The sequence below is a fragment of the Athalia rosae genome, chromosome 7 (genome assembly GCF_917208135.1).
Source record: "Athalia rosae chromosome 7, iyAthRosa1.1, whole genome shotgun sequence".
NCBI lineage: Eukaryota > Metazoa > Arthropoda > Insecta > Hymenoptera > Athaliidae > Athalia > Athalia rosae.
In genome coordinates this window covers 2,330,473-2,357,492 of record NC_064032.1, presented here as the reverse complement: position 1 = coordinate 2,357,492, position 27,020 = coordinate 2,330,473, and the positions used below count along the sequence as shown (strand labels likewise).

The 27,020-nt window shown below is 35.5% G+C and overlaps 1 protein-coding gene and 1 long non-coding RNA gene across 19 annotated transcripts; one reads left to right on the top strand and one right to left on the bottom strand.

The window, feature by feature from the left end:
* Positions 1–9,294: 9,294 nt before the first annotated feature.
* On the top strand, positions 9,295–26,938 carry LOC105689231 (troponin I). 18 transcript variants are annotated; one of them, XM_012406094.3, is made up of 10 exons: positions 9,314–9,408; positions 10,699–10,745; positions 12,640–12,657; positions 12,918–13,046; positions 13,144–13,267; positions 18,038–18,138; positions 22,513–22,556; positions 22,670–22,811; positions 25,363–25,380; positions 26,080–26,938. In XM_012406094.3, exons 2-10 carry the CDS (start codon positions 10,731–10,733, stop codon positions 26,146–26,148), a joined length of 660 nt encoding a protein of 219 aa, XP_012261517.1. In that variant the 5' UTR covers positions 9,314–9,408; positions 10,699–10,730; the 3' UTR covers positions 26,149–26,938. The 18 variants fall into 18 exon arrangements, with proteins under 18 accessions (XP_012261525.1, XP_012261526.1, XP_012261528.1 ...); XM_012406097.3 differs by lacking the exon at positions 18,038–18,138 and adding an exon at positions 17,028–17,128; XM_012406095.3 differs by lacking the exon at positions 18,038–18,138 and adding an exon at positions 15,141–15,241.
* Positions 23,012–23,837, bottom strand: LOC125501765. Its single transcript, XR_007279390.1, has 2 exons — positions 23,253–23,837; positions 23,012–23,170 (listed from the first exon to the last, which is right to left on the bottom strand). It is a non-coding gene; the product is annotated as an uncharacterized LOC125501765 (long non-coding RNA).
* Positions 26,939–27,020: the final 82 nt, after the last annotated feature.

Sequence of the window (27,020 nt, the reverse complement as noted above, 5' to 3'; positions counted from 1 at the left end):
CATTAATATTCGGATTTGGAGAAATGATTTCTTCGGATAATTTTTCTCAACGCGCCGTTCGACACAGGGGATGAACGTCTGATACGTACTTCGTTTTTTTTTTGTTTGAATTGGAACCAATTCGAATTTATCGAGAGTGCGACATGTGTGTCCGGTGTCGATTGAATTGATTGACGATGAATTTCTTTTTTTTTTGGTCGCAAGCAATTTTATTAAATAATAATCTCTGCCCGGAAGGTGTGGATCGTAGCTGATTTCGGCGACCCCTCATCACGGGGGGAAGGAGAGGGTAGGACGTGAATGACGCAAACGGGAAACTGGGTCACCGGGTTAGCTGGCTTGAACCCTCGTCGTCGCCATCTTTCTCAATGGGACGCCATCCATAGAGCCCCAGCTAAGCGACGCCTTGAATAAAACCCCCCGAATCCGTTTGGCGATAAATAAAGTAATTAAATTCATTCAATTTATCAGTTTCACATATTTCAAATCCACGCGATTCGCTTCGCACGCGCATACGAATATCCAATGAAAAGTGACAACAAAATTGGAATTCGTTAACGACAGGGAGAAAAAAGAAACCTATTTTTATTCGAGGAAGAGAAGAAGAAGAAGAAAAATTTATTCGACGATCAATTTTCGGCTGACGATCATCCGCGGATGATGGAAGAAAAAAAAAAGGCAGCGGTGTAGGCCGAATCGACGGCGGCGACAGCCTTGGAAAACTGGGACTTTGAACCCCGTTGCACCCTGTTGCAGGGGAGCATTTGGCGGAGGCGGATGAGCGGGGGAATTTCGCACACGACCACGTAGGGAAGTAAGCGGAGAATGATCGCGGGGCACCGCGACTCTGTGTACGTATAAAATAAATATATATATACACACGCGTATATTTCGATATCGCACGCGGGGGTTGCACACAACCTCGTCCTGTGACGTCAGAACTCGACTGGCCAATAAGGTGGCTCCATTCCACCGACGTCACTGCATCGCGACCCCCTCCTCTCCCCTCTCAACCTTTTCCTTCCCTTATTTTCTCTCTCTCTCCCTCCACTCGTCATCCCCCATATCTTCCACATTCCCGACGCCATCATCCTCTTGCCTACGCTTCACATCCGACGACGACGACGACGACGACGACGAATACGTGACGCGAATTTATCGAGGGGCGACCGAGACAACCCCAAATATCGGGGGCACGAGCGGTGCCCTGGTTTGTGAGACGGGGACCGACCATTTTTGTTTTGGGGAAATTCAAAAAATTTCACCCCATTTTACGCGATCATCGAGGAGCTTTTGCTTCCCCCCCCCCAAACTTGCGGGGTGAAAAACGAATTCGTCGAATCGTTTTTTCGTTTTGGATGCGCGAAAAATTTTGACACCCTTACACGGAACTGATTCCAAATTCGACGCTCGGGGATGACGTTTAACGACTGGACAGACGGGAACGGGGGAAATACGATGGCAAAGTTTGTCCAGACAGATATTTGCTCCTGCTGTTGCTGCTGGCTGCTAACGCGTGTATAGGTATACACACATTATTTTCATGGCGTGGGCGTCGGTCGACCTCAGATATTCCGGCGTGGGCGTGTGTTTGGGTTCGCGAATCCACGTGTTTTTTCCCTCTAAATAATCCGACGAAATTTTCCGACCCAGATTTCATAGGTGATACGATTTTACGAATCGTCGATCGATTCGTTCGTCGACCTGACGTCGTTCGAAAAATTAACGAAAAATTACACCACCGGACCAACCTCAACAACTTGGCGAGGGAAATAAGAGGGAATGATTCGTGGGGTGAATCTATGCAGGCGGTCGAAATTATTTTCTAAAAATCAGACAGAGGTCAGTCGGCCGTCTACTAAAAACGAAGATGATAAGTAATCGTCTTTTTTACCTGCAACGATGAGGTGGTAAAATAGAAAATTATATGCAGGCGTATTTTGAATATCCGGTTTTAATAATCTACGTACGTACGTACAGTGGATGGGATATTCATGCAGAGCCGTCATCCTCGAAGATCGAGAGAATCGAGTTTGAGAGAATGTGGCAAAATTTCCCACCTCGTAAATCCCGACGAAACCCCCAACTGATTTAACGTCGAAACTTTTTAATCGTCACCCTCCAATCTTCGTTAAAAAGAGAAAAGTAACACGATTGCTTGTAGTCGAAGAGATCCAATAATCGCACTTCCCTGTACAGTTTCTTCTCTCATTTTTGTTTTTTAAACGAAATTTTTTAAGATCCAATTTTTTTCAGTGCGACACCGTTTTAACGACAATCATTATACATTCGATAACTTTCTTCTCTCGCTTTTATCCACGTAGTTATTTTTGCTCCTTCCGTCAGTTTTTCGATTTTATTTTTCGGTACCTCAAACTGACTCGATAAATTTCACTGTGAACTTTTATATTCTCATTTCGATTCGATCGCCGATACGCGTACGGATTCATCAATCCATTCGAAAACGAAGAATCTTACGAATTTTTCTCCATCCCAAAAAGGGATCTTCTCGCGTCTCCGCGTTCCGCGCGAACGGCGAGGTTTGTCGGTTTCAGTGGTAGCGAAGTAACTGCAGTCCGACATAGTCTGACATAACTCGAACCGTTTCTACTTTGAGCGGAGGTTCGCGGGTTGAATGGAGCCGCCATCCGATTGGTTCTTTCGTGAATGACGTCACTGCATTGATTGTTCCGCGCGCGCCACACCACGTGGCCTCGACGAAGTGGTGGTCACCCTCTACATGCATATATACAAAATATACTTATACACCCACATAGGACGACTGTACATAGAATATTTCACGTACACAACTGTACCTGCATACCATGTGATTTACCTGTGCAACATATAAGTACAAATGCGGACCGAAAGGAACCATCCCTATGTATCCCGATGCACTACGTGCATTATATCCCCCAAGAAGGAGCAAATTAATCAAAATTGACATCATAGTTGCATCAATACTCTGTGTGAAAAATTATTTATTTTGTTTCTTTTTTCACTTGACTTTCATTTCGCCAAATAGGTAGGATCGAAAGAAAAAGAATTGAATAAGAACCGCGTTTTTTACGAAAATTATTAATGTCAAGTTCGTTGGTGATGTTTAATCGCGTATTACTCGATCGATTGCATGAGTAGATGATTTTGGCTTTCAGATTTGGATTCCTCAGCTGATTATACGTGAGATTACTCTTGAAGAACCAAAAAAAAATTGGATATTTGAGCGAAAAATGAATCATTTTTTTGATTGGGTTTAATATGCTTTTCTTACGTATTTTGACCTCAGGAATCCGAATCCAAAAGAAAAATTGATCTATCTCTAAAATTGACCGAGTGATCGCCAATTTTCAGCTTTTTGGGGTCAGAAATAAAAAATTGATTTTTTAGTCTATCTTCATGTAATTTAAGCTCAGGAATCCGAATCTGGAAGAAAAATTGATCTATCTTAGAAAATGACCGAGTTATCCCCATTTTTTCGCATTTTTTGGTACAAATTTGAGGATATCTCGAAGGGAAAAAATCGTAGCTCAATTTGGACAACGGATTCGTGTTCCTGAGGTCAAAATACATAAGAAAAGTGCCATACGATCAATTTTAAAAAATAAAAATTTTTGGCCAAAATTTGAAAAAATCGTAAGGGGTACCCCTTGGAAAAATCTCAAATTTTGACCAAAATTTTTTATTTTTTTAAATCGATCGTATGGCACTTTTCTTATGTATTTTGACCTCAGGAACACGAATCCGTTGTCCAAATTGAGCTGCGATTTTTTCCCTTCGAGATATCTCCATTTTTATGGTAAAATATGCGAAAAAATGAGGATAACTCGGTTATTTCTTGAAATAGATCAATTTTTCTTTCGGATTCGGATTCCTGAGCCCAAATTACTTCAAGATAGACTAAAAACTCAATTTTTTATTTCTGACCCCAAAAAGCTGAAAATTGGCGATAACTCGGTCAATTTTAGAGATAGATCAATTTTTCTTTTGGATTCGGATTCCTGAGGTCGAAATACGTCAGAAAAGCATATTAAACCCAATTGAAACAATGATTTATTTTTTGCTCAAATATCCAATTTTTTTTTGGTCCTTCAAGAGTAATCTCACATGCAATCAGCTAAGGAATCCAAATCTGAAAGCCAACCTAGTACACGTCATAAGTACAGGGAAATATATATCTTTGACGTACCTACGTTTTTTTAGTTTCCAGTTTTCAAATTTTTAGTTTCACGTGATTCGATATCGCTGATTCTGGAGTATGTATGTTTTCGATATATCTTCATAGGGATGCTGCAGGGTCGCCCAGGTAGGAAACCAGCACCAGCAGCAGCAGCAGCAGCGGCAGCAGGGAAACTAGGATTGCAGGTCGATGCACCGTGTCGTTCGGGTTCGTCGTCCAACAGCCGATGACGTCCTTCGAGGCATGTATATATGTGTGTACCCATAATATACCTTGCCGCACATTTATACATACCCATGGCAATACTCGGGCATATATACGCATATATACATACGCGCGTGTATACCTATGTAATGAATGTATATTATAGCTGCACCTCTGTGCGCTGCGCTATGGGAGGAGTCATAGAGATGCAGCAGCAGCCAGTAGTTGAAGTCGAGAGATGGTGTTGGATAGGTCGGGGGTTGAAATTATATAAAACTGGGTCGTTTTACCGTCCCTAAATACGCAATGGTGCAGATTATGCAGAACACGTATAGGTATACCTCTCACCGCATCCACGTTAAACAATTATTGTAATGCCTCCCTTAATTTTTATTCCTCTCTTTTTTTTTTTTCAACACGCTTCGTCCGGTACGTAAGTTTTCGAACTCGCGTTACTCTGATTTCAGATTCGAAAATTTTCCATTGAAAAAAACGAAACAACGTGCAGGTAATTGAAAATACTTTTTCAATAGAACACGTAGATATATACACAATATTCTCATGCTCTACCGTATGACGTAGGTATACATTTTTACATATCTACCGGTAGACTACATGGTATACATACCTGTGCACGTACATACACGTACATATGTCCTCCGTGAAACAACATGCCGCGACCGTCCCTGACTTAATTCCAGTTTCTCCCCGGTCGGCCCATCTTCCACGTATTGTACCTATAGATGCCATAGTGTTTAGGGCGCCAGGGGTTAGAGGGTTGGTACCAAGGGGGACGGATAAAGAGAGAAGAGAGAGAGAAGCTGGAGGGAAGGGGGGGGGGGCGGAGGCTGCGTCGGAGGGTTGAGAGGAAGGAATGGTGATAGGGGATGCTCGAGGCAAAAGTAGGTCAGTGGAGCTCCATTCACATTACGCTACCATTCATGAGATCTGCCAACGAACCATTCGCTATTCCTCTGTCAAGCGTACCCTCGTTTACCCGTTAACGCTATTTTTTTTTATTTTACTTTTTTGTTTTTTATTTCAATTTCGTTCTCCAATTTTTTCGTCAATTTTTTTCATTACCCAAGAAACGCACACTCGATACCGACCCCCCTCCGTCCAACGAAATTCACTATCCCATTGATGGTTTCATTTCTTCCTTCTTGGTCTCCTTTCTTTTTCCCTGGATTTTGGAAAGAACGGGCCATTCGGATAATTGTCAACATATTGCTGTACATGAAAGAACGCTCGGATATCAGAGCAAACGATTGAAAGATTTCTTTTTTTTTTTTTTATTGTTCAATAATTTTGACACCTCTGACTCTGCGTTTCGTGCGTCGATATTGCTGATAATTTCTCACGATCATTTCGCACAAATGTGTGCGCGAAGCACCTTTTAAGTGCGTTTTTTGTTTCGAAGGCAGTGGCAATTTTCATCCCCCGACCTCCCCGTCTCCTCTATCTACACCCTCTCGATATCCCATGTACAATACGCCCCAGACTTGCACCGGCTGACCCAATTTCGCCCGGGCAATGACGTTGATAGTGACGTCACGGGCTGAAAAGTGGAACGCCACACCGCCAGGTCGAAACAGTTTAACCGTATATACATACACACACACACACACACCCACCTGTGTACGTGAGTATATAGTTTCATGTACAACGCTGTGTATAATATATATACCCAGGTAATCCGGTGTTACATATACCTTAACTCGTATTTGCGTTTTGACTTTTTCATTTTATTTTATTTTTTGTTTTTTTTTCCACGTTCTCCAATGTTCCGAACGATGTGAACGGAAAAATTGTCAACGGTATCGTTCGAAGGGCTAGCGAATTTTGGATATTTTTTCACGCGGAAGAAAAATAATTGAAACGAATCTAATATTTTTCCATCGCTGTAGAATGCGATCGATTTTTCGTTCGCATCGCTCTCTAAACGCAAGTTTCATTCATTCCTTCATTCATTCCACGAGTAATGCGTGGCTAGTTCGATGATCGAGTTCCGAACGATCTTTCGATTCAATTAAATCTCGAGCTTTGTAATTTTTATCCAAAATTCATCCGTTTCCTTCAGGGTTCGGATGGACGGAACAAGGTACAATTTTATCAGCAATCGACATCTGCTCGGTCGTATCGATTGCGAAAATTTGTCAAAATTGAATCCCGGAGTCAAAAATATGGGGGGAAAAAGTTAGACGACGCGATCGACAATTTTCTAAGTCGTCGACGAATCTGTAGGGAATAACTGCAACGAAAAATCGATGAGATTTGAAATCCTTTTCTTGACTTGCAGTGTTTTCGCCCGGCACGTTTGGGTCGCGTCGGTTTTCTCCGTTTGCTTCTGGATTTCAGGGAGTGTTTTACGGGTTGCGGGTTCGGAGGGAGGCGGGAGGCGGGCATATACCTTCTATTTTTGGAATGTGGGTCACCCATAAACCCGAGGTTGTCCCGTGACGTCACGGGACTGTTTCCCTGGCAACGAGGACGCCGGGTCATCCACCGTAACGTCCTATACACCGTATACATACGTATACAGACGTTCCCGAGGCACACTTTTCTTTGCAACGGGATAAAAATACACATAGGTATATAGACCGACGTAATTTTATATCTGTACACAGCTACATCGCCAACACCCCCCCCCCAAGAATTCAGGGATCGGGATAGCCTTTCCCTTTTTTTTTTTTCTTATACTCCATTCTTTTTTTCGCTCTAAAAACTTCGCGTGATTACAAATTTCATCCCCAATTTCGATGCCGACGAAAGACATTTCTTTTTTCTTCACCCTTATCTGGGCATGCAGTAAATGTTCGTGTACACGATGTGGACATACCACGTTACACTTTTAGGGTATGATATGGCGCATTGTTTTATCTTCGAAATGGGGGGGTGGGGGCGGGGGGAGAAAAAATAAAACCGAAAATGTGATATCATCGATTAATTGTTGCTACAGGGGCGTGTATGTATAATAATTTATAAACCATCCATTCACTCGATTCGACCTAGATATCTTCAACGACGTTCGAGTGACGGGATATATGGGTAGTGACGTCACAAGGTAGCCATGGAAACAGGACATTGCACTCTACGCCGATATAATATATCTCGGAATTAAATAGGGAAGATTTTCTATTGTACGTAACTTGTCAGTTTTTTTTTTTTTCTATTCTTTCGCTTTTCATTTAACACCGCATTTCATCTCTCTGCGGTCCCGAAGGTTGCGTTTCAACCTCCGGCGAAAATTTACCATTCAGATTCCATTTAATCGTTCACCTAATTTCAGATTTTGATTTCTGTATTTTGATTTTTTTATTCATATTTGAGACAAGGGCGATAATTATTTTGCATCGGTTTCTTAAATTCACGGAGCTTGCGGCTCTCTCTGTAACGGATTACCAGCAGCTGGATTATCGATTACGTCGCAAAGCTCGCGAGCTTTCGCGCAATCTCTTCATTGTCGACTGCCAGGGTGAAGACACTCGCGGTTGGAAAGCTCGGTGTCATTTTCAAAATCAAATCCGGAGGGTCCTTTACCCTCGGACTTTCGAGCTTAATTTTCACGGGAATAATTTGTCAGATGACGCTGTGCTGTATCCGCAGCATTCCCAAATTTCTGTCCGACCAAAAAAGTAGAAACAGACGAGCCCTTTCACCGAGAAAATACCCTTTCGTTTTTTCTGAAATCAGAGTTGGAAAATGTCTTGCAATTTCATTAATTATACTCCAGGATCGCGATTGTTATTGCAAAATAAAAATTCGTCGATCAAAAAAATTGAACAAAATTTTGCTTCTCTGAAAATCAGAGTATGAAATCGAATATTTCATAAATTAATACACGATCCTACTGCACCAGCGTCGCGTTACTCCAAAAGTTTTATTTATCGTATCGGTTATTTTTAGGCCTTCTTTCTGCACACGTCGAACACCGCGGCGCGGGTGCTGCCGCTGGGGTGGAAGCGGAGTGTGAAAACGTCGGTATAAAATGTCATCCCGAACAACAAGTAGAAAAGGTCATGGAAGGAATATGGGTCAGCCGTTACGACGTCTCCCGCTTCTCCCTCCGTGTAATATGCCCGAGGGATGAATCACCCCATCCCGTAGATATTATTTACTCGCACCTGCGGGCCTCCTTTTTTTTCATTAATCTACGGGTTTCCGAATTGTACGTAGAATCAATCTGTTCCAGGTATAACCGATTGAATTCTCAACGGTGTTATCCGGGATCTTATTATTTTTTTCCTACGATTTTCTATTTTTCATCTTTTACTTTTGTAAGTTTGCCAGTATTTCGAAAAGTCTCTAGAGGTGCCAGACAGCTGTTTCTCAAATTATTCAGGACATGGCGAGATTATATGCCGGCGCTATCAAATTTCTCAAATATCAACTGTATCGCGACAAAGTGACTGAAAAAGAAGTAATTCTCTTTGACAAAAATTTCCCAAATAGCACAGAGTCGACGAGTCGAAAGATAGTTTACGCATATTTCACGTGGGATGAATTACGAAATTGGAAATGACGATTCAACAGTGTCATAAACAATCGGATATTCTGGGAATGCAATTTGAAACATCTCCGAGGATTGGACCGTAAAGATGACCGCGGGGAAATTGTTGGATATAATCGAGGTAATCGCCGTCTGCTTTTACCCCCGCGAATGGCCAGGGGGGTGATAATACTCCAGAGCCGTTAGGAAAGTTTATGTATTTTTTTTCCTTAAAAAAAAAAAAAATTGGGAAAAGTTGTAATTCTATAAAAGCTTCTCCTGGTCGTTTGTCGCCGCGTCGAGGTTTGGACCGACCGTCGTCCGGCTCCGTTTTCAGTTGGTGGTTATTTCGGTCTCTCGGGGCTGCAGGCTCCTCGATCTTCTAAAAATTTCCACCAATAAACTCCCCTCGAAACGGACACGTGATAGAGGAATAAGAGCGTGTTTCGGTTGATGCTGACTAGGAAAGATTACTCCGGGGCACAGTCAGCTGCCGAAACTCCGGTTGACTAGTCACCGCCACAGTTGTACTTCTCAGGTAAGCGAACACCGCCAAAGAAAAATGGAGAAAATAAAAGCGAATAACGATAAAATGACAAAGAGAACTACGTGGAGGACGACGAGCGTGTGAAAAATGATAGACCGAAAACTGTCGTTCCGCATTCAAAATTCACCCTGTATCACGCTCATAGACGTAACCCTTTTGTAATCGACTGTGATGACATAGTGCGTGTGAACATAATTCGAAAGAGATTCCATACCAAGGTTTTTATTTACTCGCCGCGACCACCCCCGACGCCCGAGATCCGAAGTTTGAGTGAAAAAATGCGAAGAGCTGTCCACCGAATCGAATATTCATATTTGATGTGTGAATTAAAATTAACGACAAAATATGAACTTCAAAGTGTACCACGTTGTACGAGGGAGGAACACTCGCCCCATCGCTTTCCCTGCTGCAAATATCAGCGATCGGAGTTCGTTGTCCAAAATTTACGATAAATGTAACGGAAGAGAATCGAGGACTTTTACAAAATTGGTGTGAGATTTTGTTCGGTATTTTTTTTTTTTTTTTTTCTTTTGAATCTTCGCACCGATCGCCTCGTCGTTTTTTTCGAGTAGGTCGGATCGGGTTCACTTTTTATTTTCCCGTATTCACGACTCTCGATAGGCCGACGACGCCAGGCGTACCGACGTCTCAATTTCTAAACTTAGACGCGCGATCACTCCCGACGAATATAAACCCTCGATATAGGTGTGCGTACCCTGGGACCAAAACTTACCTTCCTCTCCTACTAGATCATTATTTTTTGCTATAAAAATTCTCAAAAAATTCTCTCCTAATCAGAAATCTATTTTTTTTTACTTCCTATATGAGAAGAGTTGATTTTCTCTTTATTAGCGGATGAAAAATGGAAATCACAATTTTAGAAGCAATAGTTTTATCCGATATCCCTGCAGCGTGCGTATAGATCTGGGCGTAGTTCGGTGGCGATGGTTCGAACGTGACGGTGGATACGCCCCGCGATCTCTGGCCAAATTTGGCTCGCGCTTGAAGCGTCGCGACGCCGGTAGCGATGGTGTGGAGTGCGGGCGTCTATTTTAGACCACCTGACATACTACACCGCTGGTTATCCCTGATCCCTTGCGCACAATATTCCACACAATTTTTTTTTCATTTCTCCAATTTTTTTCATCGAAACTATTCCACACGCCCCGTGTCTATGACTGATCAATTATTTTATCCTCGGATCAGGGGGTGGCAAAAAATAACGATAGCTAACTACTTCGATCTTGGGTGAATTGAAGATATTTTTTTTTTTTTATACAGGTAGACGCTAGTAACACCAAAAAAACATCATCATGGCTGACGATGAGGTTAGGTAGGTATCGCGATTTGGAAAATTTTTATTCGATATTTTTGCAATTGCCAAATTACGAGCGGAATCATTCACAGAATTTTTCTGTTTCATGATCTCCTCCGTCTCGACGAACTCCTGCTATTCATCTGTACGAATTTCGGATTCACGAAATAATTCTATAAATCTTGAATTCCATTTCCGAACGAGCAGTATATATTTCCGCCCTTAAAAGGTAGCTATTTATTTCGCATGAATTTTCACTGATTTATAATTACTTTTATTTTTCGTACCTAATTCTGATTTGCAAAAATGATAGTCATATCCCACCACATGATTAATTAATTGTTTAGCAAATAAATATAGAAGTAGCCCTGAAAGATGACCATCGAATTTTTACTTCTGGTATAATTTCGTAATTCTTTCTCTTCCAAATTATTACTCTGATTTGTCATTACCTATCGAGTCGAAATTCGATGAGATTCCGTTACAATCGGTTCAAATCGACCGAACCTTTCCTCAATTATTTTATTTAATTTTTTTTAATTTTCTCTCTTTTGTCTCTCATAATTGTTTCGTTTTTATACCTGTTTAGAACTTTAGAAATTATTAATCATTTATTTAGATCGATTGATCATGATTAATCATCTGTTGTATTTTTCAACTTTTATTCGTTACTTTTCTTTAATTATTATTTGATTCATTTATTTTCGTCTCTTTCATTTTGGTATCGTTGTCTTTACTATTATTATTTGATGTATTTATTACTTTCTCTTTTCAGTTTCGTTATGTTATAATTTGACATTTCTTCTGTTGTCCCCGTTGTTATACCTGAACCACGTTAACGACGTACGAGATTTATTAATGACAATTAATTTCTGAATCGTCGAAGGATTGATGATTTTTATCGATTCATTTCCAATCAGGTTTTATTCATTTAAATATTCATTTTTTCAATCCTTCTCTTCGCGAATAAATCTCGTACTTTGAATGTGGCTTGTCATCGATCCTCTTGACCTACAGAGAAATTAGCTCCAAGGTGTGCCCAGTGAAATGAACGTAATTCACCGTAGCTGATTGCGTGGATTTTGAATTTGTTGAACAAGTGTAAATAAAACCAACAAAACATATCAACAACTACAAACGAAAAGCAAAAAAAAAAAAAAGAAAAAGAAATTGGGTGCTGGCCAGTCTTGGACGGTAAAACCAAAAAAGAAAGAACGAACACCTCACACACGTACACTGCATGTTAATGTTTTTTTTTTTTTTTTCTTTCTGAAATTTCCACACGCTAATTAACTTTTAAACCAGCTATTGTCCAGTCTTACGGACGAACAATGTAATACCCACATCTATAAGTATTTGTGTGAAATCCACGTTACATTAACAAAATTCTATGTTCATCACACGCATGTCTATATGTATACCTAATTTATTTTCATTCATATTTTATTCCATTCAATTTAATAAATTAAAATTCGAGGTACATACAATTTTTAAATTACAAAAAACAAATCTCAGTAATCGTGATATGAAAGTGGCTTGAACATAAATTAAAATTACAGAATTTTCTTTTCTTTTTTTTTTACTTTTCATCTGAAGCAAATTTAATTTCAATTTTTGTTTCAATGATATTTATACGCTATCGCGCTGAAATCGCATTCACATATGATTACGTAATTATATTGCGTATGAGCTTATTTCTTTTTCTACGCTGAATGAAAATTTTGAAATACGATGAAATATATCACCAAATGAATAAAATAATTATAGACGTTCATCGTTCGTTGACAAAGACCAAATGGCAATTAGTTTTCCCACCGATATACGTCGTACTTCAAATTTTCATTCAATTCGTACTCATGAAATTTCAAAAATACTAACAGTGGTTTTTTTCTTTTTTTCTTTTACAGCGGAAGCGCATCGAGGATGTACGTATGAGGGGGACGGAGATAATGAGAGATAGATCACACCTCACATGAGCTTGAACATTGCTTTTTGGTTTTTTTATTTCTTCGATTCATCGCGGTTCTATTTATTCTAGCTTCTCAAAATTCTCTCACCTCGTTTTCTATTTTTTCCATTTTTTTTAAATACGAGGAGATCCATTCAAGCTCTGGTTTTATTTTATTTTTCTTCATCTGGACCGCGAGGAACAGAAATTACATAGTTTTTAACACCTGAAATATAGGAAAAGAAGAGGAAACAGGCTGAGACCGACAGGAAGAGGGCGGAGGTCCGCGCTCGCCTGGAGGAAGCCTCCAAGGCAAAGAAGGCCAAGAAGGGTTTCATGACCCCAGACAGGAAGAAGAAGCTCAGGGTGAGTCTGTGTTTCGGACGCCGATATTTCGCCGCGATTTTGAACGAGCTCCAAAATCTCCGACAGATATTCACGAAAATTCGTTTCTCTCCGACAGCTCTTGCTGCGTAAAAAGGCCGCCGAAGAACTTAAGAAGGAACAGGAAAGGAAAGCCGCTGAGAGGAGACGCATCATCGAAGAACGTTGCGGAAAGCCTAAGAACGTCGACGACGCCAACGAAGGTATTTCAATGCTGATCCATTTGTGAATTTTATTCATTGTTCTTGTTCAATTCCTCGTGAAAAGAAAGATGGAAAAAAATTCGATCGGTTCGAATTTTCACGAGAACCCTCACGCCCGCCCTCGCCCCCCGCATTTGCAGTCGTCATTCCCCTTTCGCTACGGAGGTAAAGAGAAAATCGAAAAAAATTAAAAAAAAACGTCACCTTCATTTCCTACTTTATGATCGTCGAGAAAATAAAGGGGAATGATTCACTGACGATGTTCTTTTAAATTTATACCCGCGTTGTCTGCAGAAAATAAAAAACAATAAAACCAACGAGAATCTTAGAACGTACAGAAATAGAAGATATCGAAAAATTGAACACGAACCCGTTACAGTTAAAAAGTTTGATCTACTTTACTTTGCTGTTGCTGCCACCCCACTTAACGCATACATTAATTTCAGGTTTATTTGATATTAGTAGGTAATTTTTTTTATATTTCCCTTTGATTTTGAAAGGAAAATAGCTAAAAGAGAGAACAAACAAATTAGAAATGAATTTGATCTCCAATTGAAATACAATCCTCAATTCCAAACCAAGTGTCCTTTGATATATATATATACAGATTACATAATCACATCATATATACACGGCCATTATACAGTGGTTGAAAAAACGAAACTCAATTTACTTGCTTTTTTCAATATTAATTTTTCAACGAATCGCAATGCCTTGCAACTTTTTCTTACGAAAAATTCAAATTTCAACGACACACAGAGACAATCAAACGCGTGCTACGCGAATACCACGATAGGATCAACACGTTGGAGGATCAGAAATTCGACTTTGAGTATATCGTTAAACGGAAGGATTACGAGGTATTTTTTTCACTCCCCTCATCGCTCGCAAGTGTATTTTTTTCATTTTTTTTTTTTCTCTATCCTAATTTTTTTACTTTTTACTTTTTCTATCTTCTTGGCACTACAAGCAGTTGTTGCTATATTTTCAATAATAATAACAACGATCAATGTTGCAATTAAAAACCACCATCGCAACGATGTGGGGTAAAAGGAATTAAATAAAGATTAAACAAAAAAAAAATCAAAATAAAAAGTGGTAAAATAATAATAAATCCCAAAAAACAAAAAACCAAAAAAAGCTTCGCATCCGTAAATTACCGTTTTAACAGTATATACGTTTTTTTTTTTTTTTCTTCTCTTTTTGGTTTTTCTATTTCGTCTGCCAACAATTTTTCTTTTTTCGTTTTCTCCTCCCTTATACACTATATGAGCATACAGGGTATTATATACATATATATATTTTTTCTTTTTCGATACATCTACGCGAGAAGCATTTTTGTTTGCCAATTTTCTTCGTCTGAAAAAGAGAAAACCAAAAAACAACTTGTTCTCATATTTCTAAAATCCCAATACTTCACACGTATCATATATATACACACACACGTCACACTCGTACACTCATATATATATATGTATATTTATTTATTTTATTTTATTTGAAAAGAATTATTCTCATCACACAAACAGAAAAAAAAAAAATCATCAAACAGCATCATTATTTTATTTATTTTTTATATTCTCAACCACTCCTGTTGTATTACTGGACATTTTCCATTACAACGGAAAAACCAAAATTACCCCATACGCGACGTGGCAGGTAATTCGATTCCCATTTCCTTTTATGGTTACGATTATCATTATCATTAATCATCGTTATCATCATTGCAAACCGTATTTTTTATAGGTCAGGTTGTATTAGGTAGGAAAATTTGAACGCGAAATTCCAATCGTTTTAGGATTTATGTATTAGCTGAATAAAAATCGAGACTGTAGTATGAAAATTATTTGAACTATAAAATGAATTTTGACAGCGAACCTGAAGTCAATTCTGAACCAGTATCATAAGAGGATCAACGGTCTCGAAGAGCAGAAGTACGATCTTGAGTACGAAGTTATCAAGAAGGATTTTGAGGTCTATATCAAAAAAATCGAAACAAAAGAGCAAAGAAACTTTTAGTGAAAAAATAATATCGTAATAAGCTGCAGTAAAACTAGTAACGCATATTTAATACTTGAAACGAAAGAAATTTTTTTCTCTTTTTTTTTTTTTAATACATTTTTTTTCTTCTTATTTTTGGAATTAAACTTTGCAGCTAATCGTTAGACTCGAATTAAATAATTACATTAATAATATTTGACGTATTTTATAATTATGCAGAGCAACAACCGCCTTCTTCTTTTCTTCGCTAACGCGTATTTTATTCATATCGCAGCTAAAAACGTATTGGTAGTATAATAAAACTAAACAATTTTGAATATTGGTTTTGTAGATTAAAACAAACAGAGATAATCAAGGAACACTATCGTCCTATTTATACGTAGTATTCGGGGTATCTTATTTTTTCTCTCACGCATTTTTGGTAGTTTCTTGCAGTACGATCATTTCAGTTCTTTTTACTTTTCTCCTCGTCAACTTTATCGAGTCCAGTTAATATTAGGCAAATATTTTATTTTTGGTTTTTAATTCATTGTATTGTCTTCATTTTTATAATCATCTTTTTCATCTCCTTTTATTTTTTTCAATTTTAATTTTGTCATAGCGATTCGTAGATACATGGTTCGATTTTATCGTCAGCACGTTTTACGTATTCCTTTTTTTTTATTTGGTTTTAATTTTATTCTTATTTTTGAATATTCCTTGAGAAAAGAAGAAAATAATTTCAAATCCAAATCCTAATCACCTACGCTCATCTCGCATATTATTTATTATTCATCATCCTTAACTCGTATCTCACCCTACCTATAGTATTTCACTTGACGTTTAACACTTTTACTATCGTTATAATATTTGAACATACCCGTAAGCTTCCACGCTTTGCTTCACACACTTCATTTATCGTTTTTATCTTACTTTCAAGATTTATCATTAAAAAAAAAAAAAGAAACACAAACAACAACAAGAACAACAAACCTTTTCCTGATCCCGTGCACCCCAAACACACGCGGTACATTATCGCAATTTATTGGGGAGTCGTTCATTATTTAATAGGCATATAATTATGGAACGTCGAGTACAATCGATTGATATAATTTTTTATTTTTATGATATTCATCGTTTAATTGTAATGAGAAAAAAACCAACGAAAATTACCAACGCCCCTTCGCACCCCTTCGACACCCTCTTGCCCGCCATTGATTAATTATTTTTTATGTCTCTACATATGTGTAATTAATTTTTTTTTTTTTCAATCTTTTCTTTCCCCCACGTTTTATTCGTTGCCCGATCTACATTACACGATACTACAATGAACGTACAAGTCTTGATTAACTATTTTTTACTTAATTAAGAGTATTAATAATTTATCACGTCGTTTTTAAGATTTTTCTTTTAGAATATTTTCTAGGATCACGATGACGACGATTATGACAGTTATAATAATTATTAAACAATCGAAAGAGATTTTTTTTAATCACATCTGACGGTTTATCAAATTTCTTTTATAATTTTCTGAAACTCAATTATAATTGATTCTTTTTCTATTTCCCTCTCTTTCTTTCTCTCTCGTTTTTTTGGTTCACTGTTCAACGATCGATTATCAGTTTCATTCATTTTTCTAATTTTGCTTTCGTCGTTTTCATTTTCGTACAGGAAGAGACCAACAAATTTTTTCAAACTTCTCTCGATGAGATTTTTCTTTTAATTTTCGTTTCTCGTTTTTTCCCCCGTTTTTCGTTTTTTTGACTTATTGTTTTTTTAGCCGAGCTCCAGACGATTTGCGCGGCTTACTGGCAAAGACTATACGGTCTTGAGGGAGATAAATTTGACCTCGAGTGGAAAATTAAAATGAAAGCTTTCGAGGTAACCGAAATACAATATGATGACAGCTGACATTATATCATTGAAATTGCCTTGAGCCAATTATTGCACCCCATTTACATACGTATACAGATATAATTATATCTAACATCTCTAGCTACACGTGTACATATATATTTATCTCTATATACGTATAGTATATAACGTGCAACGTCGCGCGCTATTACAGCATAATGTAATTTAATTACTTTTTCTCTTTATTTTTTTTTACTGAATTTTTATTTCTTTTCAAATTTATATTTCACAAATAATCAACGCATATATATATGTAAATAAAGATATACATACATTCGTTCGATGATATACGGAAAACGATCAGGTTGTCGGGAATTTGAAAATGACAAAAATAGTAAAGAAGGAAAAAAAAGATATGAATTTTTTCGAGCTCGCATTAGTTGTGTAGAAACGATGAATTTTTTCATTCTCCTCACCTTCAGCCCTACGAAATGAAGAGTAAGAGAAGATATGAATTATTTATTTTCTTTTTTATTAAATACGAATACTGGCGAGAACAAAATGAATAATAACAACCCTTTACTCTCCCCCCCGCCCTTCCTTTCACCCTTAGAAAAAAAAAAATAGCCCTCGCCCCTCTTTGCACGTGTAGATTAGATTTAATTAGTACGATGTATGATAATTGCAAAGGAGAAAAGAAAAATGAATAATTAAATGAATAAATAAATCTGTCGAAGGGATGCAAAGTTTGTAAACCTTTGTTCGGTTATTTATTTATTTACTTATTCATTAAAATAGTAAAAATGAGAGATTTTGTTGAGCAGGTATTTTCGTTTTCGATATTACTGTCTATAATGTTTATTTATTTATTATGTATTTATCATAGATTGAAAATTTCCACTTGCCAATTTGGTTGGTTGCATATTTTTATTGTAGACGACTTGAAGGACATTATCCGAAACTATCACGACCGCGTCTACATTTGTGAGGGTCAGAAGTGGGATTTGGAGCGCGAAGTCAGAAAGAGGGACTACGAGGTACCTTGAAACCAGAAAAAAAAAATTACCAAAAAAAACATGAATCCAAAAATCAAACGAACAAATTAGAATTTAAACAATACAAAAAATACCTTATAGAGATCATCCATTCATCAAAACTGAAAACGACACAAAGAAATTAATACGATCTCTTACACATTAGCATTTCATCGGCTGGATTTGAAATCCGTAATGAGAAAGCAACGCAATTTAAAAATCGAAGCACATATTCTTTTTTTTCTTAAATTTGCGTTGCTTTAACAGTAGTTTTCACACATATTCTCACCCTTCATACACACATATTGTCACGTTTCATTCTCAAGTAAAAACTGATAACATATACACTTCAGACATCTTCATCCCCCACTCGAAAGAAAATATAAACGAAAACCGCTGCGGATGTGAAATGGGATGAATAATTTCATTTTCATAATTTGATTATTTCGAATTTTCAAACAACGATCATAAGAACAAATAAAAAAAAAAACGGAGAAACTATACCCAATTTTGACTCGTAAACTTGGTCAGTCCTGCGCGTTTTTGTGAACAAAAAAAAAAAAAGAGCTTCTTTTCTGAAGAAAAAAAAAAATTCGCCAAAATGATTTTTGAGAAGAGACATCACATAGGTACATGCATTGCACGCAGCGGAACACGAAATAAATTCAGCATCGTGCCGAATCTAGTTGTTATACTTCATTTATTCATTTTATTTTTCATTTTCAATTTGACTTAATTATATTTTTCCCTCTGACGAAAATATGAAGTGCTGTAATCTTTGGTTTATGTAGAATGTAGATACATGTGTACCCCTTGATTTTTATTATTCACACGACCTTTTCGTAATGCGAAATAAGACAGGGCATTTTGTTGATCAGCTTTTTACTAACTCTCAATACAAGCGTAATACGTAAATCGATTTCGATTTTAAATTTTGTTTTCTTTTTTTTTTGTCGTTCGTCCGAATTTTATTGATTTCACGCAGGGCTGGGCAAGCTTATAGATCAGATTATCTATGTGTAACAATACCCAGTAGAAATTGAATCCATTTCACACCATGAAAAAATGGCGAAAGATCTTCTCTTTCGTCGAACACCCCACATCACGTTCAAACAATGCACTTTTCATTTTATATTCTCACACATTTATAAATCTTTTTTTTTTTTTTATTCATACACATATAAATATATTTATACGTTATATGTATAACATAATTTACCTAGTGAGAAGTGTGTGCGTGGCGCAGGTGCAAAATTCTTTCATTCTTTCTTCTTTTTTTTTTTTGAAATTAGTCCCGTTAAATACTCCTAGTTTTTTTGTCTTTTCTTTTTTTTTTTGAAAACTTGGAATTTGTTGGATAACAATAGTGATAATATTATATCTTTGATATTACAGATGAATAAATTCTCGCTTTAACCTCCTCGCAGTACAAAGATAATTGAATAATACTAAGGATAATAATTCCTATTATAATCATACACGTTCCAGTGAATAATATCAAATTTATTAGATCTTTAAAAATACATTGCATGATGGAAACGCTCAATATAATAGTATAATGCTTTGATCAATAATTTACAGAAATCCATTCTGACGTAGTGAAGAAAAAAAAAAGGACAACAATTTTTATAAAAGAACATAGAAAGAAATTGAAAATGTTAACTGAATTCAATCGAATCTCGTGAGATTTTTTTGTCTTCCCTTTTTTTAAATTGTTTTTTTCACTAAATTTTGGACAATTTATCATTGCTGCAATTTATTATCAGCAAAACTGTGTGAAAAAATCAATGGAAAATTTTTTCATCAAAATTGCAGTTCAATATTCAGATTTAAATTAATTAACTTTATTGGCCCACTCGATTTAATTAAAGTATGGCACTTCATATTTGTCTAACTTAATTAATTAAATACCAGACAACATTTTTTTTTTTAAATAAAATAAATAAATGAATATGTATATGCGTATACAAATTCTTAGCTAATTATTAATTTCTTTATTCAGTTATTTATTTATTTTTTCAAATTTATTTAACGTTAGATATACGCCAAGTGCAACGGTATCATCTCTCTGTAATTAGGCACGAGAAAAAAAAAAAAAGAAAAAGACAAAAAAAGAAATTGAACAATACGTAACGACACGTCAGACCTTCTAATAAGTTAAACTATTAATTACGAACAATCCAAATCGCCTCTTAAGACTTACACAAACCGTAGGTACGCGGGGGTGTAGATTTGTCGTTATATATTATACACATTAGAGTTAAAAATTTATTTGATTGATTAAAACAAAAAAAAAGAAAAGAATGAAAGTACGAAGTCAAAATTAAAATTGTTAAATAGAAGTAATAATTAAAGTAGTCCGTGAAACAGAATTTTCTGAGTTCAATCAAACAGTAAAATGTAAAGTGCCATGCTACAAAATTCTCTTATTATATACTATGCAGAATTTGTTAATATAATTTTCATACATACATGTAGTGTCCCGAACCCTGAAAAAAAGACAAAAAAGAAACCCGGTCAAAAACGGAGGAATTTACAAGAAATAGTAAATTATACAGAGAGAGTATGTGACAAAATGAAACCGCACTCAAACGACAATTGCGACATCCAAAATCCAATAATTAATTTTCATCTACGATTAAGAAGAAAATAATCCAAAAAAAAATTAACAGTAATCAAAATTTCTCCGTTGAGAAGAATATTTTATTTATTCATGTTGTTTTCCCAATTTTTTTTTTCATTTCAATTCTAATGTATCGAGTATACGATGATGACGATTTTGCACCGCGCCCACACCGATCATTTACATACATATGTGCAGTGTTATGGTGTTTATATAACTGTCTTGTATTTATCCAAAAAAAACCAAGTGAAAAGAAACCAAAAAACATATACGGAATAAGGAATCAAAAAATGAAAGACTCCCAAACTCGTTTTCGAATTTTTTCATGCCTTGGGAGAAAGAAGAGCACAAGTGATGCAGATTTTAGAATTCGATGTGACTGAATTGAAAGTAAAAACTATAACGAGTTTGCGGGTTGAATGCATAGACCTACATTGCATATTTTATTGCTGCACCAATAATAAAATATGATTTTTCTTATGGTAGAATATAGTCGCAAAATTTTGACGAGGCGCAGACGCTGATCAAGACCAGTTAGCTCTCTGATGGGAATTCCGCAGGGAATTCACCCGCCATCTCCCCACTACCCCAAACCCCACGAACCCCCTGTCAAGTTTTTGATCGTTTTCAAAAACTAAAAATTGCCGTTCGGATCCCCTTAGTGTTTTAAGTGTGCGTGTAAGGTATTTATATGCCTATTTATACATACGAATTTTTTTTTTTTGATTCATCAAACACGAAAAAAATACATAATCGTATTGTACGTAAGCCCATATAGCTGACAAACCATGTTTTTGACATTTTTTATAATTTTTTTTTCGTCATTTATTCACGTTTTGAAATTTTGTTTTTTTTCCCACGTTTTACTAATTCTGGGGGAATTGGAGAAGAATTTTTTTCCAATGGTCAATTTTATTTTCGTATTTTTTTCACCCGAAAATTCTTTTATTTTTTTAAATCATTTTATCCTTTTTTTCTCTGTCGTCGAACGACACAGTCGAACATTTCCGCGTACATTATTATCCTCATCTCCTGTTATATTCATCCAGCAATTAACACGCAGGCCGATAATATCCTTGAAAAGAAAAAAGAAAAAGAAAAACCTGCATTTCTCCTATCTGTTATTACACCGATAGTTTCTGGGTTTTCTATTTGATTGTTTTGTGTTCGTTTGTAATTTTTTTTTGCTAATTATGTGTAATGTGCGTGACGACTAATAATCCGTTTCGTTTTTAACTTTGTATAAATTTTTTTTTTAATCTTATGTAATATTTGAGTATTTATAATCAATTATTACTGTTATAAAGTTTAATCAATTTCTAAACATGACACATGAATTACATTTACTTACTCTAGTATAACAATTGTGCTGTGTATGAATATTACACTCTCATCAATTTAACCACCTGTAATTTAATTTTGTACAATATAGTTCATAAATTTTCTATTCGCTATTACTATATCAAATTGCAATCAATTAAATTCATTTCACGTAATTATATGTCCAGCTTTACAACGGAATATGCGATGAGAAAATTCGATGTACACTGTTTTCATTGAATTTTTGAATAGCGTTTTTTTTTCTGGTGCTTGTTTGTACATCTTCAACTCAATTTTTTATCTATCGCACTCCATTGCATTCCGTAGTAGATTTTTCATTTTTGAAACTTTTTTTGGTTATTCGCGATGGAATCTGCTTTTTTTTCAATTTCGAAAGACCTTTGATTAATTCATTTTTATTAAATGATGCACAGATCGCGGACTTGAACAGCCAGGTGAACGATCTGCGAGGTAAATTGTGAGTATCAAAATTCTGCGGAGTTGAAGAAATAAGAAGAAGAAAAAAGAAAAGAGGATTTCCAACTCTTTGATTCTGATGGTATTTTTTTTTTTTCTCAATTCATTTTGCAGCATGAAGCCCACTCTCAAGAAGGTATCGAAATACGAGAACAAATTCGCTAAGCTTCAGAAGAAAGCTGCCGAATTCAACTTCCGTAACCAACTGAAACAGGTTAAGAAGAAGGAATTTACCCTTGAAGAGGAGGACAAAGAGGTAAAGAATAACCGTTTTCAATTACCCTTTTTCTATTCATCATGAGATGTCAAAAACTTATCTCATAGTATCGATCGCTATACAGAAAAAAAAAGATGGAAGTTTCCACACTTCTTTTTTGGAATCTGTTCGAATTTTTGAAATACCACATCTTTTTATATTGCTGTGTTTGATTTTTTGTCCACATATGTACGTTTGTCGAAATCATTTACTCGCATACTACGTGCATATGTAAACGAAGGGTTTGGATTTTAAGTTTTTGTGAAACGTCTTTTTCCATTTGTCTGTTTCGTCCGTTTTTTCTTCTCCCTTTTTCATCTTGCTGCCTTTTGTTCTTTCTTTTCTATCACCATGTTTGTCTGACGAATAGAGAGAAAAATTCCCATATTATATAATTAATCGATTAATCAATCAGATGTTATATTTTCAGAAAGTACATACCCATATACATATTTATACACATATTTTTCCAATCTATAGAATTACAGTTGATTAGGGTATTCTATGTTATTATTCACAGCCGAAGAAATCCGAGAAAGCAGAGTGGCAGACGAAGAAGTAGAGATAACGAACAGAGAGGAACTACAGACGATACAAATACAAATACAATAAACAAAAAAGAATGATAATAATATTTGAATAAAAATAATTTAAAAAAAAAAAAGAGAAATGAACAAAATTGATACACACATATAAAAATGATCAACAGTAATTGGATAATTACATTTTAACGCGCATATTACACACACGCCTACATATACCTATATACCTACACCTCACCGAACAATATTCATTAAATTTAATATTATTATTTATACCGTATAATTATTATGTTAACGATGATATACTCTGAAGAACATCTTGAAGATAAAGAAAAAAATACATATATATTATCTCATATATAAAAATCAAAAAAACCAAAAAAAAAAAAAATATACATATAGTATACATTTACATACATCTATATCATTTATTTTACACTCATTCATCACCCATTCGACTCAGGAAACAGTGAGAAAAAAAAAACGAGAACAATTTCACCCACACGATTCTAAAGAAAATAAAAATTAAACGAAAAAAAAACTTTAAATTTTGCAAATTAAATCGGAAAATGATCAGTCATTATTTTTCCATTTTTTTTTTCAATCTTTCACTCGCATACACGGTGTGATGTCCACATTTTTCGTTTTAAAAAACATTTTCCCACAGGATTTGATTTTTCGGGACCTGCGGCTGCGGAGATCTATACTCATTTATACCTTCGTTATTTTATTGTTGTTCATGTAATTTTGCATTGATGTTTAACCGTATAATTATTTGTGTCGTCCGTGTTTTGGTTTTTGTTTCATTTGTATATAAAACTTTTTATATATATATATATATATATTTTTATATATACACTTGTCAATTTTACGTCGTTTCATGTTTCGTCTACTTTTTGAGTTTTTATAAGAGAAACTAAAAAACAGTTTGAATGCAAAAAAATTTCGAAAGGACGGTTTAAATTCACGTGATCTGATAACGTAATTTAATACTCTGCACGCTGGTATAACCTGGATAATTTTCTTTCTTCTCTTTTCCTTTTATTTTTTCTTACAAGTATTTTTCACTCAACCTTCGTGTTCTTCTCTGTCGCATTTTCCTGAAATTCTTTTTACTCCGATCGTTCGTTATGGCTATGCAGCCTTTTTTTGAGTTCACTTCTACTCTAGACTATTCACGCGACATTAGATATATTAATTATCGAAGGAAGAAGAGAAAAAAATAATTATTAATCGATCAATTTAATCAATCATCCATTCGGTTCTTCCTCATCTTATACTTTGGCGTATGGATATTCAATAATTGTTTTTTTCTTGATACGAATTTTGGGACTTACATATGTAACATATGCATATACAATATATCAAGGTGAGAATATACCTTTCATGATAATTGAGAATGAAAATTTAAATAAAAAAACAGCTCTTAATCTCACATCTCGTATATTTTTAAAACATAATACTTATCGCTCAGCGCTTTTACTCACATAATTATATACTGTACGTCTACACATTTTATACGAACAAAAAAAAGAAAACGAAAAGATATCGAGTCACAATTACAAAACTTTTCATAATCAACGAACGCATTCACTTTATTTGTTTTAATTTTACGAAAAATTTGTTTCTCATTCATCTTACTTATTTAACGATATAGTATCTTATGTATTTGACAGCTATGAATCTGCGCGGCTTCTTTCTCGATTAAATTAATAATACTGCACATGTGGTATTATATCAATCTGCATTTGAAAGTAATCAATTTTTACGTCTAGTTCCTGAGGCGCGTTTGTTCCCAATACTTCGATCAATCGGAATGAAAGATGAAAAGAATTTTCGCGAAATTGAAACGAATAAAATTTTCGAAAATCCGTAGATTTAGTATATTATCATCTCTATCATGAATTATCGCACATGTGAAAATACGCAATATACAATTGAATATGCTTGGTTCGAGGTTAATCGAAAAAAATAAAACTAATAATTATGCTTTTGCATTATGATTGCAGAACGCGTCAAAAGACAAGGTAAAAACGTGACTGCGGATGATGCTAAATTCTAATATATACTGACGATGATGATGACGATAATTAAATAACAATTCGCTAAATCTAACCGCTGCGCATACAAATTTTCTCACATACATCGCTGCACACAGGTGTATGGTAGTATAGTGTATAGAAATTATCGTTGTTACTTATTGGTCACATTTTTATCGCAACTTCGAAGATTCTCCATTTTTTACACGTATTAGCGTCAATAGTTTATTTTATTTCACTCACATGAGAATGCTAGCTGCACATGAAAATCGTAGAGTGACGTGAAATCACCGCTTTCATAATTGATTTGATTGGAAAGAAAAAAAAAATTTCTTTTTCACAATTAGTGAAGCTAATTAATTTTGACGATTGTTAGTGAGGGCAGATATTAAGATCCCAAGAATGTTTCGCAGAGAAAAAATATCAAGACACTTCGTCTATTTTACCTGGATGTTAATTTTTGTTTCTTTAATGTACATACATGATTTTTGTTATAATTTATTTGTGCTGTTATTGTGTTTGTGCAGTTTATGTAAGTGTTATTATTCGTTCATTTAACCATTTGATATTATTTTCAATTTTTATACGCCCATGATTTTGGATCTGTAGCAAAAAAAAAAAAAAAAAAACGATTCATTCAGGACTACGCGAAATATTTCTAATAAATTTTTCGTATGAAATTTGCAGAAGAAACCTGACTGGTCGAAGAAGGGTCCGGAAGAGAAGAAGGTAAAGGAGGAGGAGGTTGAGGCATGATGAGGATCCCTGTGAAACACTCGTTTTTAAAAATCTTTAAGGAAAAGAAACGCCGATTCACCAACTTTCACAAACAACAAAGCATATTAAACTATAGAATTTAATGACGATGTTAATAAGATATATATTCAACAAGTAACGGGCGACGGGATACGTCACAACCATACACCACATCACATAATCACGAGAATATTCTTTACATAATATATTTTTTAAACATTAAAATTACGAAACACATCTTTCGCCCTACCTCTTGTTTTTCCCCCTTAAAATTTCCATCGATGTATCGAAACCTTTTAGAAGAACCTTTATTCCTGTGTGATTTGTTCTTACTCTCAGTTCCTTATTGATTTTTCGTTTTTTTTTTTTCTTTCTTTGTTGCTCCTCCGCACGAGATCCTTGTTAAAAAACAAATGGTGTACAATATTTTGGAATTATTCCAATCCTGCATTTTTATTTTTTTTCACCCTCTCCGTAGGTTATAGAACAACCTGGTGTCGTAATACCTATCCGTTGTTTGGTAATTATTATAGAGAGAGAAAATGGAGAACAAATAAAAAAAAAAAAAAAAGTTATGGAAGAACAGAGATGAATTATTAATTGATACATAGGGAATCAGAAGAAGGATTATTTAACGCGAATATCTTCGTATCCTAACACGTGTCACCCTCGAGAGATATCGTAATACACCTATACCTGTTATATGTATAATGTAAGTCTTACTGTGAAAATGAAAGGAAGAAAAAGAAGCAAAACATAAAGAGTAATGAAAGTCTTTGTCTAAGTTTTATATGTGATTTTAATTTGTGTATACCCCTATCACATGAACCACACTGTCTTCCCTTTTATCCTATGATGATGATGATGATGAT

What these genes read in the sequence shown, in the direction of transcription:
- LOC105689231 (XM_012406094.3), top strand. An exon ending in ACAGGAAGAAGAAGCTCAGG is followed by an intron (nt 13,047 to 13,143) that starts GTGAGTCTGTGT and finishes TCTCTCCGACAG; the next exon opens with CTCTTGCTGCGTAAAAAGGC. An exon ending in CGTCGACGACGCCAACGAAG is followed by an intron (nt 13,268 to 18,037) that starts GTATTTCAATGC and finishes TTTTTATTGTAG; the next exon opens with ACGACTTGAAGGACATTATC.